The sequence below is a fragment of the Amblyomma americanum genome, chromosome 1 (genome assembly GCF_052857255.1).
Source record: "Amblyomma americanum isolate KBUSLIRL-KWMA chromosome 1, ASM5285725v1, whole genome shotgun sequence".
Taxonomy (NCBI): domain Eukaryota; kingdom Metazoa; phylum Arthropoda; class Arachnida; order Ixodida; family Ixodidae; genus Amblyomma; species Amblyomma americanum.
This window is the reverse complement of record NC_135497.1, coordinates 536,684,752-536,706,512: the sequence shown is the minus strand read 5'-3', so window position 1 is coordinate 536,706,512 and position 21,761 is coordinate 536,684,752. Positions and strand designations below refer to the sequence as shown.

The window sequence follows — 21,761 nt, the reverse complement described above, 5'->3', positions numbered from 1 at the left end:
GCTTCCGGTAGAGTCAGCGCCAGTGCAAAAGTGCCGCAGCCAAGTGGGTCTCGTGGATGCCAGCTGGGTGGAATGACCACTAGTCGCAATCCTGCGGTGCAAAATGCGCTCGATAAGTCGAAGTGCCGGCTAGCTGCCGCAGCTGCTAATTGGTCCGTCTGTCACGCGCACTCCTTTTATGTAGCTATCCCCCTGGAAGTCGACGAAGATAGCTTCCGGTAGAGTCAGCGCCAGTGCAAAGCTGCCGCAGCCAAGTGGGTCACGTGGATTCCAGCCCGGTGGAATGACCACCACTAGCAATCCTGCGGTGCAAAATGCACTCGATAAATCGAAGTACCGGCTAGCTGCCGCTGCTGCTAATTGGTCCGTCCGTCACGCGCACTAATTTTATGAAGCTATCCCCCGGGAAGTCGACGAAGATAGCTTCCGATAGAGTCAGCGCCAGTGCAAAAGTGCCGCAGCCAAGTGGGTCTCGTGGATGCCAGCTGGGCGGAATGACCACTACTCGCAATCCTGCGGTGGACAATGCGCTCGATAAGTCGAAGTGCCGGCTAGCTGCCGCTGCTGCAAATTGGTCCGTCCGACACGCGCACTCCTTTTATGAAGCTATCCCCCGGGAAGTCGACGAAGATAGCTTCTGGTAGAGTCAGCGCCAGTGCAAAAGTGCCGCAGCCAAGTGGGTCACGTGGATGCCAGCTGGGTGGAATGACCACTACTCGCAATCCTGCGGTGCAAAATGCGCTCGATAAGTCGAAGTGCCGGCTAGCTGCTGCTGCTGCTACTTGGTCCGTCCGTCACGCGCACTCCTTATATGAAGCTATCCCCCGGGAAGTCGACGAAGATAGCTTCCAGAAGAGTCAGCGCCAGCGCAAAGCGGCTGCAGCCAAGTGGGTCACGTCGATGCCAGATGGGTGGAATGACCACTAATCGCAATCCTGCGGTGCAAAATGCGCTCGATAAGTCGAAGTGCCGGCTAGCTGCCGCTGCTGCTAATTGGTCCGACCGTCACGCGCACTCCATTATGAAGCTATCCCCCGGGAAGTCGCCGAAAAGAGCTTCCGGAAGTCAGCGCCAGTGCAAAGCTGCCGCAGCCAAGTGGGTCACGTGGATGACAGCTAAGGTGGAATGATCACTACTCGCAATCCTGCGGTGCAAATTGCGCTTGATAAGTAGAATTGTCGGCTAGGGTAATTGTTCTGTCTGTCACGCGCACTCCTTTTATGAAGGTATCCCCCGGGAAGTCGACGAACATAGCTTCCAGTAGAGTCAGCGCCAGTGCAAAGCTGCAGCAGCCAATTGGGTCACGTGGACTCCAGCCGGGTAGAATGACCACTACTCGCAATCCCGCGGTGCAAAATGCGCTCGATAAGTCGAAGTGCCGGCCAGCTGCCGCTGCTGCTAATTGGTCCGTCCGTCACGCGCACTCCTTTTATTAGGCTATCCCCCGGGAAGTCCACAAAGATAGCTTCCGGTAGAGTCAGCGCCAGTGCAAAGCTGCTGCAGCCATGTGGGTCACGTCGATTCCAGCTGGGTGGAATGAAAACTAATCGCAATCCTGCGGTGCAAAATACGCTCGATATGTTGAAGTTCCGGCTAGCTGCCGCTGTTTCCAAGAGGTCCCTCCGTCACGCGCACTCATTTTGTGAAGCTATCCCCTGGGAAGTCGACGAAGAGCTTCCGGTAGAGACAGCGCCAGTGCAAAGCTGCCGCAGCCAAGTGGGTCACGTGGATGCCAGCTGGGTGGAATGACCACTAGTTGCAATCCTGCGGTGCAAAATGCGCTCGATAAGTCGAAGTGCCGGCTAGCTGCCGCTGCTGCTAATTGGTCTGTACGTCACGCGCACTCCTTTTATGAAGCTATCCCCCTGGAAGTCGACCAAGATAGCTTCCGGTAGAGTCAGCGCCAGTGCAAAAGTGCCGCAGCCAGGTGGGTCTCGTGGATGCCAGCTGGGTGGAATGACCACTAGTTGCAATCCTGCGGTGCAAAATGCGCTCGATAAGTCGAAGTGCCGGCTAGCTGCCGCTGCTGCTAATTGGTCTGTACGTCACGCGCACTCCTTTTATGAAGCTATCCCCCTGGAAGTCGATCAAGATAGCTTCCGGTAGAGTCAGCGCCAGTGCAAAGCTGCCGCAGCCAAGTAGGTCACGTGGATTCCAGCCCGGTGGAATGACCACCACTCGCAATCCTGCGGTGCAAAATTCGCTCGATAAGTCGAAGTGCCGGCTAGCTGCCGCTGCTGCTAATTGGTCCGACCGTCACGCGCACTCCATTATGAAGCTATCCCCCGGGAAGTCGACGAAGATAGCTTCCAGAAGTCAGCGCCAGTGCAAAGCTGCCGCAGCCAAGTGGGTCACGTGGATGCCAGCTGGGTGGAATGACCACTACTCGCAATCCTGCTCTGCAAAATGCGCTCGATAAGTCGAAGTGCCGGCTAGCTGCCGCTGTTTCCACGTGGTCCGTCTTTCACGCGCACTCCTTATATGAAGCTATCCCCCGGGAAGTCGACGAAGGTAGCTTCCGGTAGAGTCAGCGCCAGTGCAAAGCTGCCGCAGCCAAGTGGATCACGTGAATGCCAGCTGTGTGGTATGATCACTCTTCGCAATCCTGCGGTGCAAAATGCGCTCGATAAGTTGATGTGCCGGCTAGCTGCCGGTGTTGCCAAATGGTCTGTACGTCACGCGCACTCCTTTTATGAAGGTATCCAACTCGAAGTCGACGAAGATAGCTTCCGGTAGAGTCAGCGCCAGTGCAAAGCTGCCGCAGCCAAGTGGGTCACGTGGATGCCAGCTGGTTGGAATTACCACGACTCGCAATCCTGCGCTGCAAAATGCGCTCGATAAGTCGAAACGCCGGCTAGCTGCCGCTGTTGCCAAATGGTCTGTACGTCACGCGCACTCCTTTTATGAAGCTATCCTCCTGGAAGTCCACAAAGATAGCTTCCGGTAGAGTCAGCGCCAGTGCAAAGCTGCTGCAGCCAAGTGGGTCACGTCGATGCCAGCTGGGTGGAATGAAAACTAATCGCAATACTGCGGTGCAAAATGCGCTCGATATGTTGAAGTGCCGGCTAGCTGCCGCTGTTTCCAAGAGGTCCCTCCGTCACGCGCACTCATTTTGTGAAGCTATCCCCCTGGAAGTCGACGAAGATAGCTTCCGGTAGAGTCAGCGCCAGTGCAAAGCTGCCGCAGCCAAGTGGGTCACGTGGATTCCAGCCCGGTGGAATGACCACCACTCGCAATCCTGCGTTGCAAAATGCACTCGATAAATCGAAGTGCCGGCTAGCTGCCGCTGTTTCCACGTGGTCCGTCCTTCACGCGCACTCCTTTTATGAAGCTATACCCCGGGAAGTCGACGAAGATAGCTTCCGGTAGAGTCAGCGCCAGTGCAAAGCTGCTGCAGCCAAGTGGGTCACGTGGATTCCAGCCCGGTGGAATGACCACCACTCGCAATCCTGCGGTGCAAAAATGCGCTCGATAAGTCGAAGTGCCGGCTAGCTGCCGCTGCTGCTAATTGGTCCGTCCGTCACGCCACTTTTTCATTAAGCTATCCCCCGGGAAGTCGACGAAGATAGCTTCCGGTAGAGTCAGCGCAAGCGCAAAGCTGCCGCAGCCAGGTGGGTCACGTGGATGCCAGCTGGGTGGAATGACCACTACTCGCAATCCTGCGGTGCAAAATGCGCTCGATAAGTAGAAGTGCCGGCTAGCTGCCGCTGCTGCTAATTGGTCCATCCGTCACGCGCACTCAATTTATGAAGCTATCCCCCGGGAAGTCGACGAAGATAGCTTCCGGTAGAGTCAGTGCAAAGATGCCGCAGCCAAGTGGGTCACGTGGATGCCAGCTGGGTGGAATGACCACTACTCGAAATCCAGCGCTGCAAAATGCGCTCGATAAGTCGAAGTGCCGGCTAGCTGCCGCTGTTGCCAAATGGTCTGTACGTCACGCACACTCCTTTTATGAAGCTATCCCCCTGGAAGTCGACGAAGATAGCTCCCGGTAGTGTCAGTGTCAGTGCAAAGCTGCCGCAGCCAAGTGGTTCACATAGATTCCAGCCCGGTGGAATGACCACCACTCGCAATCCTGTGGTGCAAAATGCACTCGATAAATCGAAGTGCCGGCTAGCTGCCGCTGCTGCTAATTGGTCCGTCCGTCACGACCACTAATTTTACGAAGCTATCCCCCGGCAAGTCGACAAAGATAGCTTCCGGTAGAGTCAGCGCCAGTGCAAAGTTGCGCAGCCAATTGGGTCAGGTGGATGCCAGCTGGGTGGAACGACCACTACTCGCAATCCTGCGGTGCAAAATGCACTCGATAACTCGAAGTGCCGGCTAGCTGCCGCTGCTTATTGGTCCGTCCGTCACGGCACTCCTTTTATGAAGCTATCCCCCGGGAAGTCGACGAAGATAGCTTCCGGTAGAGTCAGCGCCAGTGCAAATGTGCCGCAGCCAAGTGGGTCTCGTGGTTGCCAGCTGGGTGGAATGACCACTAGTCGCAATCCTGCGGTGCAAAATGCGCTCGATAAGTCGAAGTGCTGGCTAGCTGCCGCTGCTGCTAATTGGTCCGTCCGTCACGCGCACTCCTTTATGAAGCTATCCCCCGGGAAGTCGACGAAGATAGCTTCCGGTAGAGTCAGCGCCAGTGCAAAGCTGCTGCAGCCAAGTGGGTCATGTCGATGCCAGATGAGTGGAATGACCACTAATCGCAATCCTGCGGTGCAAAATGCGCTCGATAAGTCGAAGTGCCGGCTTGCTGCCGCTGCTGCTAATTGGTCCGTCCGTCACGCGCACTCCTTTTATTAAGCTATCCCCCGGGAAGTCGACGAAGATAGCTTCCGGTAGAGTCAGCGCCAGTGCGAAGCTGCCGCAGCCAAATGGGTCACGTGGATGCCAGCAGGGTCGAGTGACTACTACTCGCAATCCTGCGGTGGACAATGCGCTCTATAAGTCGAAGTGCCGGCTAGCTGCCGCTGCTGCTAATTGGTCCGTCCGACACGCGCACTCCTTTTATGAAGCTATCCCCCGGGAAGTCGACGAAGATATCTTCTGGTAGAGTCAGCGCCAGTGCAAAAGTGCCGCAGCCAAGTGGGTCACGTGGATGCCAGCTGGGTGGAATGACCACTACTCGCAATCCTGCAGTGCAAAATGCGCTCGATAAGTTGAAGTACCGGCTAGCTGCCGCTGCTGCTAATTGGTCCGACCGTCACGCGCACTCCATTATGAAGCTATCCACCGGGAAGTCGACGAAGATAGCTTCCGGAAGTCAGCGCCAGTGCAAAGCTGCCGCAGCCAAGTGGGTCACGTGGATGCCAGCTGGGTGGAATGACCACTACTCGCAATTCTGGACTGCAAAATGCGCTCGATAAGTCGAAGTACCGGCTAGCTGCCGCAGTTTCTACGTGGTCCATCCTTCACGCGCACTCCTTTTATGAAGCTATCCCCCGGGAAGTCGACGAAGATAGCTTCCGGTAGAGTCAGCGCCAGTGCAACGCTGCCGCAGCCAAGTGGATCACGTGAATGCCAGCTGTGTGGTATGATCACTCTTCGCAATCCTGCGGTGCAAAATGCGCTCGATAAGTAGAATTGCCGGCTAGCTGCCGCTGCTGCTAATTGGACCGTCCGTCACGCGCACTCCATTATGAAGCTATCCCCCGGCAAGTCGACGAAGATAGCTTCCGGTAGAGTTAGCGCCAGTGCAAAGCTGCCGCATCCAAGTGGGTCACGTGGATGCCAGCTGGTTGGAATGACCACTACTCGCAATCCTGGGCTGCAAAATGCGCTCGATAAGTCGAAGTGCCGGCTAGCTGCCGCTGTTGCCAAATGGTCCGTACGTCACGCGAACTCCTTTTATGAAGCTATCCCCCTGGAAGTCGACCAATATAGCTTCCAGTAGAGTCAGCGCCAGTGCTAAGCTGCCAAGCCAATTGGGTCACGTGGACTCTAGCTGGGTGGAATGACCACTACTCGCAATCCTGCGGTGCAAAATGCGCTCTATAAGTTGAAGTGCCGGCTAGCTGCCGGTGTTGCCAAATGGTCTGTACGTCACGCGCACTCCTTTTATGAAGCTATCCACCTCGAAGTCGACGAAGATAGTTTCCGGTAGAGTCAGCGCCAGTGCAAAGCTGCCGCAGCCAAGTGAGTCACGTGGATGCCAGCTGGTTGGAATGACCCCGACTCGCAATCCTGCGCTGCAAAATGCGCTCGATAAGGCGAAGTGCCGGCTAGCTGCCGCTGTTGCCAAATGGTCCGCACGTCACGCGCACTCCTTTTATGAAGCTATCCCCCTGGAAGTCGACGAATATAGCTTTCAGTAGAGTCAGCGCCAGTGCAAAGCTGTCGCAGCCAAGTGGGTCACATGGATGCCAGCCCGGTGGAATGACCACCACTCGCAATCCTGCGGTGCAAACTGCGCTCGATAAGTCGAAGTGCCGGCTAGCTGCTCTGCTGCTAATAGGTTCGTCCGTCACGCGCACTCCTTTTGTTAAGCTATCCCCCGGGAAGTCAACGAAGATCGCTTCCGATAGAGTCAGCGCCAGTGCAAAGCTGCTGCAGCCAAGTGGGTCACGTGGATGCCGGCTGGGTGGAATGACCACTACTCGCAATCCTGCGGTGCAAAATGCATTCGATAACTCGAAGTGCCGGCTAGCTGCCGCTGCTGCTAATTAGTCCGCCCGTCACGCGCGCTCCTTTTATGAACCTATCCCACGGGAAGTCGACGCAGACAGCTTCCGGTAGAGACAGCAACAGTGCAAAAGTGCCGCAGCCTAGTGGGTCACGTGGATGCCAGCTGGGTGGAATGACCACTACTCGCAATCCTGTGGTGCAAAAATGCGCTCGATAAGTCGAAGTGCCGGCTAGCTGCCGCTGCTGCTAATTGGTACGTCCGTCACGCGCACTCCTTTTATTATGCTATCCCCCGGGAAGTCAACGAAGATAACTTCCCGTAGAGTCAGCGCCAGAGCAAAGCTGTCGCAGCCAAGTGGACCACGTGAATGCCAGCTGGGTGGAATGATCACTACTCGCAATCCTGCGGTGCAAATTGCGCTCGATAAGTAGAAGTGTCGGCTAGGGTAATTGGTCCGTCTGTCACGCGCACTCCTTTTATGAAGGTATCCACCGGGAAGTCGACGAACATAGCTTCCAGTAGAGTCAGCGCCAGTGCAAAGCTGCCGCAGCCAATTGGGTCACGTGGATTCCAGCTGTGTGGAATGACCACGAATCGCAATCCTGCGGTGCAAAATGCGCTCGATAAGTTGAAGTGCCGGCTAGCTGCCGGTGTTGCCAAATGGTCTGTACGTCACGCGCACTCCTTTTATGAAGCTATCCACCTCGAAGTCGACGAAGATAGCTTTCGGGAGAGTCAGCGCCAGTGCAAAGCTGCCACAGCCAAGTGGGTCACGTGGATGCCAGCCGGGTGGAATGACCACTACTCGCAATCCCGCGGTGCAAAATGCGCTCGATAAGTCGAAGTGCCGGCCAGCTGCCGCTGCTGCTAGTTGGTGCGTCCGTCACGCGCACTCCTTTTATTAAGCTATCCCCCGGGAAGTCCGCAAAGATAGCTTCCGGTAGAGTCAGGGCCAGTGCAAAGCTGCTGCAGCCAAGTAGGTCACGTCGATGCCAGCTGGGTGGAATGAAAACTAATCGCAATCCTGCGGTCCAAAATGCGCTCGATATGTTGAAGTGCCGGCTAGCTGCCGCTGTTTCCAAGTGGTCCCTCCGTCACGCGCACTCCTTTTGTGAAGCTATCCCCTGCGAAGTCGACGAAGAGCTTCCAGTAGAGACAGCGCCAGTGCAAAGCTGCCGCAGCCAAGTGGGTCACGTGGACATCAGCTGGGTGGAATGACCACTACTTGCAAACCTGCGGTGCAAAATGCGCTCGATAAGTCCAAGTGCCGGCTAGCTGCCGCTGCTGCTAATTGGTCCGTCCGTCGCGCGCACTCCTTTTATGAAGCTATCTCCCGGGAAGTCGACGACAATGGCTTCCGGTAGAGTCAGCGCCAGTGCAAAGCTGCCGCAGGCAAGTGGTTCACTTGGATCCCAGCTGGGTGGAATGACCACTACTAGTAATCCTGCGGTGCAAAATGCGCTCGATAAGGCGATGTGCCGGCTAGCTACCGCTGCTGCCAAGTCGACACCTTGTACGTGCATCAGGCTTCCTCAAGCATACCAATGGCACCTTTTTCGAATGATGCGCCCCAACAACCCGTTAGAATAAATGTTTTGATCTCCGTTGACATCATCTCGATATGGGCAGTTTGTTGACATTTTGGTTGGCAGGTAACAAGGTCACATGACTTAAATGACCTACGCATGTTGATTCAAGGTAAAGCAAGCTCCAGAGGAAGGTATGCGCAGTCGGTGAGCGGAGACCTTAGTGCTAAGGCACGAAAATAAATAACGTTTCGAATTCTGCCGTGTTTCACCTTCCCTCAGCCGGATATAGGTGAACTTGCTCCAGCAACTTCTGGTTACCGCGAGGAAAACTAGGTCGCCAGAAGGACATAGACTCACTTCAGAGTCACGCGGAAGGGTTTGAGTCTATGTGGCGAGTTTCTCATGTTTGTACTATAGCACACCTTAAGAAAGGCCACAGTCATTCCTTTGCTCTTGTCCCAGACGGCATGCGTCATAAAAGTTGCCAATTTCTTAACCCTCGGAATGGGTGCCAGAAATAGATGCTGAATCCTCTATGGTTGGCATTGCATTTGGGTCCACCGGCCACGGGGCTTTGCCTCAGTCCACGTGCACAATTTTTTTTTTTGTGGAGGCGTGTATCCTGCACGCCTTTTTCAGTTTGACTTGGTCACTGTAGAGACACGCTGCGAATTTTGACAGCAGTGCAGGGGAGTGTCCTGAATGCCAAATTTACAGCAGTGTCACGTGCTCTACGGACCACCCAGGGTGCCGAAGGTAACTTGGCGTGTCACGAGGACCAGATTAGCTATTCATAAGGTAATGTGGGGCTTTCGTGAAAATAAGAAATTGTTTTGTAATTTCATCCCACTTATCTTGTCTTTGATATTATAATTTCTAAGACTATCACGAATTAACAAAATGCCAAAACGTGCTACTGTGGCTGCCCATATTCACAAGTCGAGCACTCAAGCAGTGTTCGCGCCGCCATGGGTCATCTGTTTGTCTTCCGGCCAAAAAAATACAAAGAACACACTCTCCTTATTTAGGCAAAAATGGCACTCTGAGTATGAAATGCTGAGATATTTCAAATCCTATTAATTATGGAGGGCCTCGTTTTATTTACCTAGCGGGTGGATTTAGCATTAAAGCCTCTTTTGGTATCAGCAGGGATATGTTTTTTTTGTAACAATGCATTCGACAGCATACATTACAATATTGCAGGGTGCCAAATTTTGAACGCAACACGAACCATAAAATGCTGCCAAAGGACAAGCGTCAACGCTGAAATAGCAAATTGCAATTTGCTAAAGAAAAACATATTTCATGCGCAGTTTCATCAGTAGCCATGGACGTTGTCAGCATTGGTACTCTGTTGGAACGCTTGAATTTTTTCAGCAGAAATTATATAACATTACAGCCAAACTTCATGCGATGCATTCGGCGTATTAAGGGAATATTATCTTGTGCTTGGTTCATGCGGTTATTGCCATTTTTTTATTTCTAAATGTGTGTTGAATGAAATCATCCTTTAGAGGCGACTGAAGGAGCCTCGAGTGCGAATAACTGGCCATCTAAGTGAGCTTCATTACTCCTTATTGGAAAAACACACACTTAATGTATAAAAGGCGTTTCAAAGACGCCATTCAATAGCCAGGATGACACCGACATGCAATAATGAAACTCTATCATATCAGATGAAGGCACGCAAGCTATCTCTGTACACTTCCTTACCACGTGCTTATCCCTCGCCCTCCGTTTGCACTAACCCCTTTTCACCTTCGGCTATATATATCAGCACTGGATAAATGAGTACGTTCTTGTTCTGCGGACACCCTGGCTGTCCATTCTCGTCGTCCCGCTCGAGGACGATGCATGGTGTCCTAAGTGGGATGAAGTCGACCAGTTAAAACGAAAGCCCCCGGGGCTAGCCGAACGTCATGATTGACGCCATGAAGCACCTAACGCCGCCCGAACCGCTGCGTTTGACCGCTAATGGAGGAAAGAACTGGAAGCTGTTTCGTCAGAAGTTCAAATTTTTTCTTCAAGCCACGACATGTACCGAGAAGCCCAGATCGAAGGCGGCAAAGACGGCCCTGCTGCTGAGCGTTGCGGGAGAGGACGCCTTGGATGTTTTCAAGAACTTTGTGTTCACCCAGGAAAAAAGCAAAGAAGACTACGCCACCATGATTGCTAAATTCGAAGGGTACTGCGTGGAGCTACAAAACGAAATCTACGAAAGGTACGTCTTCCGTTCACGTCTTCAGGGTGGGGCGGAATCTTTCGAGCAGTTTGTACGTGTCCTAAAGGGACAAGCGCAGCACTACAACTTCGGGGCCATGACAGATGATATGGTGCGCGACCAAGTTGTGTTTGGAACCAATTCACCAAAGTTTCGAGAGAAGTTGCTCAGGGACCAAAACCTGACCTTGGAAAAAGCTGTCACCTTATGCAAGGCGGCAGAGACTTCAGCTCGTCAAAACGAAGTTTGTCGTAAGGCAAACGAAGAACTGGTTAAGAGCGCTGTTACGGCCAAGAAGAGTGCTCCGACAAAGTCCAAGCGCGACCCAAATTTTACGCGTTGCAACCGAATACATGCTTTGAGACGCTGCCCAGCCTACAAAAGACCTGTTACTCGTGTAATGGGCGAAACCACTTCGCGTCTTGTTGCAGCAAACAAGATGCCGTTTACGAAGTACAGCATGAAAACGACGACTACGAGGTGCTGGACGTCGCTGTCGGCAGCGCTAACAGAGAACGTGACTCGCAAGTGGACGCATACATTGAAGGCAAAAACGTGAGGTTCCAGGTTTATACAGGGTCGCAGGCGAACGATTTTCCGCTCTCTATGCTCGGAAAGCTTAAGGCCATTACAGTGATGCCAAGCGACGCCATTCTGAGATCCTACTGGGGTAACGTTATAAATATATCGGCAAGTTTTCAGCACCAGTGACGGTTGGTGACCATAAGGTGTGCGCTGAATTTTTTGTTGTAAACAAGGACCACAGTGCTATCTTGGGCTCGGCAACCAGCGAGATGCCAAGGATCGTCCAGCGCGCTGTAGAAAACGTCACGACCAGCCAAGTTGAATCGGTCGTCAAAGAACTCCCACAGCTTTTCCGCGGGATAGGACGCGTCCCACGTGAATACAAAATCGTGCTGCACAAGGAAGCCCTGCAAGTGGTCCAGCCCGCTCGAATGGTTCCCCTGTCGCTGCGAGACTACGTGTAGAACTGGACCGGATGGGAAAGGAAGGCATTATCCAGAAAGTCAACAGCCCGACAGAGTGGGTAAGCCCGCTAGTGGTTGCATTAAAAAAGACGGCAAGTTGAGGGTTTGCATGGACCCGAGACGCATAAACGAAAGCTTGAAGAGAGAACACTACCAAATGCCTCGCCGAGAGGACATTCAAGCGTACTTGGCAGACGTGAAGTTTTTCTCGCATTCCGACGCGAATACTGGATTTCATCAAATACCACTAGACGAGCAATCGTTGTAGATCTGCACGTTTGCTACACCCTTCGGCCGATATCGGTTTCCTCGACTTTTATTCGGCGTGGCATTAGCTAGCGAGGTGTTTCAGAAGGCCCTCAACGAGGTTTTCGATGGCGTACGTGGATGATGTGCTCATCTGGGGTGCGACAAGGGCGGAACACGACAAGAGTCTGCGCAGTGCACTTAAAGCAGCTGAAGAAGCGGGCCTAACGTTTAATGAATCCAAGTTCAGGTTCGGCGTGCAAGAAGTTCTGTTAGCGTAGTGCTGCGGAAGCTAGCGAGGGGAGAGACTGCGGACGGTGCACTGAAACCGGTGGCTGCCGAACTTTCCGTAGTAAATGGTATACTCCTGAAAGGATCGAAAGTTGTAATTCCGACAAGCCTGCGCAGAGATATACTAAAGCGGATTCACACAGGTCATCTTGGTCAGGTGAAGTGCAAAGCTAGGGCTAGGAAGATGGTCTATTGGCCGAGCATAAACTCTGATATTCAGTCTCTGATCGAAAGTGGTCAACCGTGCAAGCCATATGCTTATAAGCAACCATCAGAGCCTTTGATTCTTCGGGCAACGCTTACTCAGACATAGCATCGTGTCGGGGTAGATCTCTTTCAATACTCTGGAAGACGTTATCCGTGCGCCTACGACTCGATGTCCAATTTCCCAGAGGTGGAGCTGCTGCCCGACACGACAGCCAGTTCGGTCATCGATAAGCTAGGTGCAGTGTTTTCACGGTACGGCATCCCAGCTGAGGTTTGCACAGATAACGGCCCGCAGTTCAGCAGCCACGAGTTCGCTCTTTTTGCGCGGCTTTATGATTTCAAACATGTGACATCAAGCCCGGAATATCCTCAATATAACGGGCTCGCGGAAAAGGGTGTACAAATCGTGAAGCGCATTCTAAAGAAAACGAAATCTGTTAGCAAGTGTTTTGGCTGGGCATGTTGAATTACAGGGCAAGTCCTACTGAAGATGGCAGGTCTCGAGGCGAGCTGCTCCAAGGAAAGCGGCTGCGCACACCCGTGCCGGACTTCAATCCCCAGCCTGCTGTACGGGTAAAATAACCGACAGATAAGTCACGACGAGCGAGCTCTACCACGCCTGAGCAAAAACGACGTGGTATGTGTGAACGGCAAGTCATGGTCACGTAAATCCAAGGTGGTTCGATCGGCCGGTCCACTGGCCTTTCACGTGCGCACAGAGGACAATACCGTTCTTCGGCGCAACCGCCGACACCTTTTGGCAACGAAGGAACAATGGGATGTTGATTCATCAGACGACGAAAATTTCGGCGACAACAGGGCATCGTCACAATGTGTGGCGTCTACTGCTCCTGTGGCTCCACCAACGCCAGCTCATCAGTCAGCGCTTCAGCCACTGCGAAGGACAACACGACAGATGCGACCACCAGAGCATCTGGTTTACGACCAACGCGTTCAGTGGACAAGCCAGTGGCGTTGAGCTTGGCGTTGAACAGCTGTTGAGAAGGAGGATGTATCATATCAGATGAAAGCACGCAAGCTATCTCTGTACGCTCCCTTACCACGTGCTTATCCCTAGCCCTCTGTTTGCACTAACCACTTTCCACCTTCGGGTATAAATTTCAGCACTGAATAAACAAGTACGTTCTTTGTTCTCCGGACACCAAGACTGTCCATTCTCATCGTCCCGCTCGAGGACGATACAGAAACTTACAAAACATCCGCACTTGGGTCCCCTTTGGAGAGGACAGGCCAGAAAACTCCAGATTTTATTTCATTTAGGGAATTAATATTCAACTTATTCCCGCTTAACCTATTTTTACATTTTGGGCAGCTACCGAAACTCATGCAGAACGGCGAGGGCATCAATTAATGCATTAGTTTGGTTAATTTTTTAACCTCACTACAAAAAGGTTTGTCGGTTCAGATGAGCTACTGTGTCTTTAAATTTTATGAAGGGACCACCGAACCAGTGCAAAGCAAAAATCGTTTTACCAAGAGTATGCGGACAGCTTTTCTCGGAGAAAATTAAATGCCTGTAAAAAGACTACATTCAATTGATAGCTATTGCGATGCAAGGAAATATATTTCGAGCAGTTCTGAAATCGTTCTGGCATGGTGCGAGTATTTATTTCATAATGCATTGAATATGCAGAACGCATGCTCTTGAAATGAAGAGCTCTTTGAACAGGATAGAAATGAGAGAGTGAACTTGTAATGTGTTTCAACGTTGTCAGTACTGTGCTTCAAATTTCGCCATTAAATTTAGCCAAAGACTTGAAAAATCCAAAAGCTTGAAAACATGACAGATATATGCAATCAGGAGAGTCAGCATGGGCGACGCAAAATGTTGTCATCAGAGGAACGAGCGAACATGAACCTAGAAGGAAACGTTTTTGCAGAGCGCGCTTAGGAAGCGTCGCCTGCTCCGCGACGCTTCCACGGGAAGCGTGAGCAGAGCTTTATGGTTCCATAGGAGTAATAGCGCTTCGCAAAAAAACCATTAAATATCAATGGAAAATGAAGTAATAAATGCACATGGCTTGGCTTCTTCTAATATATTAGCTTAGAATTACCTGCCCTTCGAATTGTCTTTTTGTGAGTTGTGCGCATTGCATACGACCTCAAAAAAGAGCTCAGATGATGGGAATAAACATTAAGCTCCAGGAGTATCTACGGCTACTTTCCATCTTCAGGCAGTACTTTTCAAACAAAAGCGATCGTGTTTGATACTTTCTGTCGGCTCGTGAGAAGGCTCAACCATCTCCCTCGACTCACCTGAACTGATCTAGCTGAAAATTTTATAAAGTCCGACTGCATGCACATATGATTAGGTTGTGAGATAATACATTATTATTATTGGAATGAACGAATGTCTGGCGAAATTACAGCCGCTTCTTGGAGCTGCAGAATGGCACCTGCTGTCTTTTGAAATTGTGCCCTCATCTTCAGGATGTATTCCTATAGGCTCTCAAGTTCTCCTGCCCGGAGTTGCTACATTGACAGTGAACGAAATGTAGCATTCGATTTCTTCCTAAGCATACGCCCAAAATATGTTGGAAAATTAGGGCTGTTAGAACGCCTGTTTTCTTCACACGCAGTGCGTACATCCAGCTATTGAAAGGAAGAATTTGAACTTTCGCTTACTTTGTGCTATTTTGCTCTGTTTTAGCTACCAGCCCAGGAAGAATCTCATTTGTGGAAGTCTCCCGTGGTCTAATATCTTCGCGAATGTCCCATACTTTTCGCTCATTCATCGTTTAGGTTCGTCGAATAGCCACAATATCACGAGCGAGAAGACGTACATCCAGCCAGGCACTCGGTTCATGCCAAAGTGCTAGAGTAATGAAAGTTTATTTTGAGGAAAGGTTAGGAGCGTTAACTGTCTTAGCGTTCCTTACACAGCTCATATGCGTCGAGAAGAGAGGGAGTGAAGGAAGGTGAGGGAAAAAACAATATTTAGACTAGCACTAAGACCAGTGAAGAAGAGCGCTTGCTCCGCCAAGATCCGCTGAAGATTTGGAGCGAATGAAGCCAAGCACTCCAGAAAGGGGGGAGGGGGCGTAAGGGAAGGGAAGCGTGAAAGACGTTTTGTAGCGAAGGGCTCTAGGGAAATGTTAATATACCCTCTGAAGGAAGACCATTATGTTCCTGTCTGCCTGCATAGTTAAGCATCCAGTGTCTGCTCTGATGCGATAAGAAAACGGTGGAAGAATAAATCCGTTTCGACTGCCCTGTGCGCCCAAACACAGACAGTTTTAGTGTTCTTGTGTTCCTGGTGCCTGCGTCGCCAGAAGCTGACACAGGCAGTTCTTAACATTCATCAAGAGTTAATTTCAGTGATGCTATTCGCAGAAAAGGAAAGGTTCCTGCAAAAATGTAACCATTGTCTCAGCGTTTTGCGAAGAGGAACTGGGATCTGACACTTCCAAGAAAAAAACTGCATTTTATGCGAAATTTAATGTGCGCTTAGCCAACTCCGGTATTGCACGACTGCGGTTGTGCAGGCTGATAACAATTAGGCGTAGGTGACGTCATAAGACTTGATAGAATAATGAAAACTACGTTTTCTCGCAGCGGCCATGATAGCCTGATTGAAGTTTTTGCATCTCTCGTGAGAACAATAAACGTTTATCTAGGCTGAGAGCACATATTCCTTTCACATCTCAGGGTAGTGCACCTGGCAGCATTCAAGCCAGCCATCCTCATGACAACGGTAAAGCTCGTGAATATGGAACGATTTACGCGCCAGAAACAGGCAGCCATGGATAAGATTCTAGCCTCCGTTGTCAGCAACCCGTTCATCGTGAAATATTACTGCTGTTTCGTCTGCAAGGTAAGCCCCTACTGCACTGGTAAGAGCCCTGGAGTCCTCTGCATCATTTGGCATGTTGTTATGTTTGGCTCGAGCGTAGAAAACCCTGTAGTCGATGTAGGGAATAGCTTGTGGAAACGCGAATAATGGGATTTATACGAGGCTGTCTTGCACAGTGTCAGCGAATGTTTCTGCCCTTGCTGTCAGTGAAACTTGCCAACGTCTGCATCATGGCGTTACTACTTAAGGCAAGAGCTAAGTATATATAAGTTGGAATCGGTTTTAATAAAGTCAGTGTGTGTAATATTTCCCTGATATGACAGATTTTTCTCCTTCTTTCAATTATCTGATCTGGGGCTCTTTGCACCTTCTTCAGGTCGTCACGCTCAATGCTCGAAGTTCTTGCACACGTTAATAAACTGTCCTTGATTTTAGTCAGATCACAACTATTTAACATTATCTAAACAATTATCATTGAGAATATACCACAAACTAAACGTTTCGCCTTTCATTCCTCACGCTGCCTTGTTCGAGTACAGTTTTTTTCGGGCACAATAGAAAGCTGCAACTTCCTTCCTGGCCCTACTCATGCTCAACTGAAGAAAGAAAATCAAGATCCGGCGAATAGTAGCTAAGATGTTTTTGCGCCGCATTTCAATGTGCTTTCATTGTATCTCATATGCTGCTGACTGTTACTATTGTCTGAAAATTTTTGATCTCGTCCCGCGATACCAACGTGCGAGGCTGCAGTACGTAAAAATAAATAAATTATTATTTGCTACTGGATGCGGCGGCTTTCTCTTTATACAGGTTGTAACATAGTTTCTCTATTACAAGTAATGAGCTGAATCTGCATTTGATTGCTCGATGAAGCTTTCGACATGCAGTAAGCAAAATTTGTTCGGTTCAGTGTAAAACTGTATTGCACAAAGAAGCACGGCGGAACATTGAAGCATCTGCGGTTTCGTCGTTGTTTCATAGTGGCGCTGAAATTCTTTACTTGGCATCAACCGGGACTCTTTGCAGCGTCGCAATTTCTTAGGTTTCGTTTGATCATGGTTCAATCGGGTTCTTGGCCTATGAGGACACTAGTTAACTTTTTGCAACACTATGTTCAGTTGTTGCTGATCAACGGCTGCAGCACTTGCAGACGTGGTAACAAAAAATATGTTTTTCAGCGCGTCGGGTGTGAAAACCCTTACCCTTAAAGAACAATCGACAAGGGATATGCATATGCCCTGGTTTTCTGCCTCGTATGCCAAATGTAGAATATGGAACGAAAGTATCCTGGACGCTTGACCAGGAACTGAAGCATATAATTTTTTTTTACTCGGTGGTAGGAGGACACATTTGTAGACGGGAAAGTCGTTCCCACGTATGGTACTGGGCGGTAGTGAAATGACGTCATGTTTAGAAATATTGGTAACAATGCGTCTAGATTTTCTTTTTGAGCGAAGACTTTTGTACTCAGTACTCAGTGAGTGAGATCTTGTTTTGTGCAAGAACAGTCGGTAGAGCACAGTTTCTTGCTCTGAGCGTTGTGCTAATATTGCTTTTAATCTAGATTCATTCTTCACTTTACATCCATTACATAAGAAGGGAAGGAGGATCTGGCTCCACAAAAGAATGCCAAAATTAGCAAAATTAACTGAGGGGATACAAAAGTATCGCTCCAGTAGCCTGTTTACCGTTCGCCAAGTGGCACTGCTTCTACGACACAATGTTGAGGCACTACAAAATAAAAAAATACAAAACAAACCTTCGACTCAGTGGCACCTAAGGCTCAGCAGCTGTTAGCAAAATTGAGATATAGTTTTTAAAGGGTGTAGTAATCAACTGATGAATCTGGCTTGCGTCTGCAGACTACTTTCTTCCGCGTTCGTTTTCGGATAAAGTTCATACTTGCCCGTACAGGGCATAAGATATACGTGGTTAAAGATATTTTTTTAAATCGGCAGCAGTACGCAAAAGCCGTTTTCGTACCTAGGTTATAAATTCAGCTAAATACAAAGTGACACGACAATGGCTGACGTCTGCCCTCTAAGTTAAACATTCTAGCCACTGCTGTTGAAGTCCGCAGTTATATTGTTACTTAGCGGCTGACTTATTCTTAGGCTGTTCCATTTGGAAGAATTCTCCGAGCCCGCTCGTGTGCCTTCCGAGATATTCGTCTCCAAACTTTCAAGTAAATGCATTTATAGGAATGCAGGGCGGAGGTGAACGACGCGAAACTCCTTTCCGGTGCTGCGCAGCTCTGGTGTGCCACGTTACTTCAGTTTAAAGAGCCGGGAATGAAAGAGAAAGAGTTCGCTTCTGGTGCTGCTCTACGCTATTGGCATACGAAAAAATAAGAATCAGCTTCGCCACGTCGGCAGCAGTTCTGCGTCAATCATCACCACGTCACACCCACAATTAGACGGCTCGAGTTTAAAATATAGGTGCTAATAACTTGATAGAATCTCCCAGTATAGGGTTGTTACTGCCTAAAAGATCTCAGTAAAACATGCACACAACCTGTAGTGGCTGAACAGCTTATCAATAGATTTTAGTTATTAAGTGAAGGAGGATGCTAATTATCCGCGAATTGTTTGCTTATTGTACCGTCTGTTAAAAAGTTTACAATCCACTGCGCTGTTCATTTCAATGCGGAGATGAACTACAAACGTGTGCAGCAGGCAGTACCTGCTAAAGTGGCATTCGTGAATTTAACTTTTCCCTTAAAAATTTTCAAACTATTTTAAACCCTGTATACTGGTGTGGTCCCTGTGAATAAGGGGTAGCATAAGACGGTTCTCAGACTGCTTCCGTTCTCTTCGTTAGATCCCGTTCCCCCTTACACTCACGGCAATACAGGACGTACTACGGCCGCCGCTATGGACGAGGGTGGCGCTGGTGAATACTCCGGCTGTACAGGAGTACATCGGCTGGGCATCATTCGAAGCGCGGGAAGTTCAGAATAAAATATTGTATAAAGAACGCCTTAGAAAATTGGACGATGATAGGTGGGCAGCTAACGTAATTAAATATTCTACAGAAAGAGAGTTGATTCATAATGGCGGAAAAGAACTAGGAATCTCACCAGTACGTACGCGAGACACAAGGACGGCGCAATGCAGAGCATCCAACGACAGGTAAAACACGCGGAAGGCAAAAATTGGATAGGTTCAATAGAAAAGAAGCATAGTGCAGAACTATATCGATGCTGGAAAAGGCAGGTAAGGAAGGAAGCGTTTTGTGAAAACTCAAGAGGCAGATGTGTACTTTTTGAAGCTAGGTTAGCGTGTCTTCGAACGCGCAGCTACAAAACAATTTAACGAAGGAGATGGCACATGTGCTGTTTGTGGTAAATCTGTAGAACCAATAGAAAAGCTCATCATTAATGTGATAGTATCTATCCCGATGTCGATGCAGGCCCAGACACTTCCTGAGGCCCGAGAGGCTATAGGTAACATTGGTCATTTAAACAAATCGGCGGTGGAAATAAGCAAAAAGCGATTGCAATACTGGTGGCTCAAGAGCCGAGAAGGTACACATGGTTCGAAGTGTAGGACTGATAACATATTTAAAGAAAATGTCGAATGTTAATACAAATTTATAACAAAGGTAAACAGAAACAAAGAAATCCGAGCATGGTGGAAACTGCCACCAACTCGTTTCAAAGGAGACGCTGCCATATTCCGCCCAAGCATCTATTTAAAGCTAAGTGGTGCGGAACATAAGTGCCCCCGAAAACAGAAGTTTTGACAGCCGTCGCCGTAGCTAAGTTGTTATAGCACCGAACGCGTAATTTGGTGGTCATTCGTTCAGATCCCACCAACGGCTTGTTGTTTTTCTTTTATTCGGCTGTCGAACCAAATATCTTTGAGCGATAAAATACACTGTTATGTCGCATTGATTGAGCCCATATATTAGACAGATATATAAAAAGAAATGTTACCTTATGCTGCTTGGTTTCCGCGATTGTCTGGATTTCATCAAACACAGGGTGTTCCACATAAGCTGCTCTGCTATTTTAAATAAAGGCTTTCTTGGTTAGACAAGAGCTTTTTCTCGGCATAGCCTTGTTAGCAGCTCAGCAGAACATTATACAGCTAAGACGGGCTAGGTAGCAGGCTGGTAAACTAATATTGACAAGTTAACTTTACAGCTATCACTGTTCATCTCCTAATTATTGAAATGCGTGTAGCCCACTGTATGTAATAGCCATAGCAGTTTTTAGAATTCTGAAAACGCATTTGCTCGTTGTGCTGTGCCCCAAGAAATTTTTATTACGTGCACTGGAGGGGCTGCTTTTCCTGTAAGCTTTATTAAAGCGCATGTATTTGGTGCGATGTAAGCAAAAATTATTTGCCCAGTGCGCAGAGGACTACTGCGTTTTCTAAATTCAAACCACTGATATGAATAATACTGAAGGTGGGTTTCACGCCTCTCAATAAATGAGACTACCAGTAATTGTTAAATATATAACTATACAGAAATAATTCACTATTGTACAAGTTAGCACGCCTTAACTGTACTCTGATGCGCTACTCCGTTAATAATGATGTGCCTAAAAACGCTCGTCTAACTTTAAGACCAATTTTAAAAGTTGCAGAACACCAGAATTGAAACACCCAGTAAATGCCATAACGAACCCGGCATTTCACTTCCTCTGTCAAAGCCGGCCCGGTGACTCAGTGGTTATGGCACCCGGTCGCTGACCCAAAAGACGAAGGTTCCATCCCGGCCGTGGCGGTCGAATTTCTATGGAGAGGAAATTCTAGAGGCCCGTGTACTGTGCGATGTCAGTGCATATTAAAGAACCCTAGGCGGTAGAAATTGACGGAGACCTTCGCAAAGGCGTCTCTGATAGCCTGAGTCCCTTTGGGATGTTAAATATCATAAAACAAACAGAACCTTACCTTATCTCCTCAGCCTTGCACTAAAAAATAGTGTAGCTACCAAGCAGTATTTCTTTCCTCTGTGCTAATTGTTTGTTTCGCACTTTCGCGAGAAATCAAACTCGCCCACTCCATTTCATGATGAAGAAATGTTTTCAAAAATTGCAACTTTGCACTCCACGAAGGTGTAGCCTCGTTTGCAACCAGTAAGCTAGGTAGATGTTGCCAATGTGTTACTGGACGCTGCTTGCCATTCTGATTGAACAACTCAGCAGGCGTACGTCACGGTGATGGAGTACGTGCCCGGAGTGGACCTGATGCGCTTGGTGAACCACGAGCGCTACCTCGAGATAGACGCCGTCAAGGTGATCATGGCGCAGCTCATTCTCGCCTTGGAGCACATGCACCTGAGGGGCTTCCTCCACCGGGACGTCAAGGTGTCCAAGTAAGGACCATTAGTCGGTTTTGTTTTACAACTGCCGGTTCTTACTAACATCGCGCTAGCAGTCAGTAATCGGTCAGCCAGCTGCTCATCGCGGTGGGAAGCGGTCAAATCGGCTTGAGCGGGAGCTAATGTTGTAGCCAGCTATTCAGGGATGGAAATGAAGAGCGTTTTGAGCAAAATGGCAGTGGTAATGGTGCAGCGCTACGGCCATAGCCGAGGCCATTTTTACGCAGGAGCAACTTGTGGCGCACTTTTTCTTAAAGGGCTCTAAAACACCTTTTGGGGAGTGTTCACCTCAGTCGCTACATTCTCTCGCTCTGAACACCTGAGCAAGTAACACATCTGTACACGCAGCAGAGAACCCACAATCGGGCTTAATAATTGGCGGGTCCTTTCGGCGGCTTCTTCATGTTAGCGCCCTCCTCAGTCGCACGCTCCTGGGTAATTCTGTTCACCGATGGCTATTGGTTTGAATATTTCAGGCGTAACACAGTTACTGTGGCCACGACCATTCCCAAACATT

General features: G+C 49.4%; 1 protein-coding gene across 1 annotated transcript in view; it reads left to right on the top strand.

Moving 5' to 3' along the window:
- LOC144129234 (microtubule-associated serine/threonine-protein kinase 2-like) overlaps nucleotides 1-21,761 on the top strand; it is a 427,846-nt gene that overhangs the window by 182,945 nt on the left and 223,140 nt on the right. Inside the window, exons 3-4 of the mRNA XM_077663240.1 lie at nucleotides 15,769-15,934; nucleotides 21,066-21,238. Of these exons, the coding sequence (XP_077519366.1) occupies nucleotides 15,769-15,934; nucleotides 21,066-21,238 (339 nt within the window). The remainder of the gene's footprint in view (nucleotides 1-15,768; nucleotides 15,935-21,065; nucleotides 21,239-21,761) is intronic.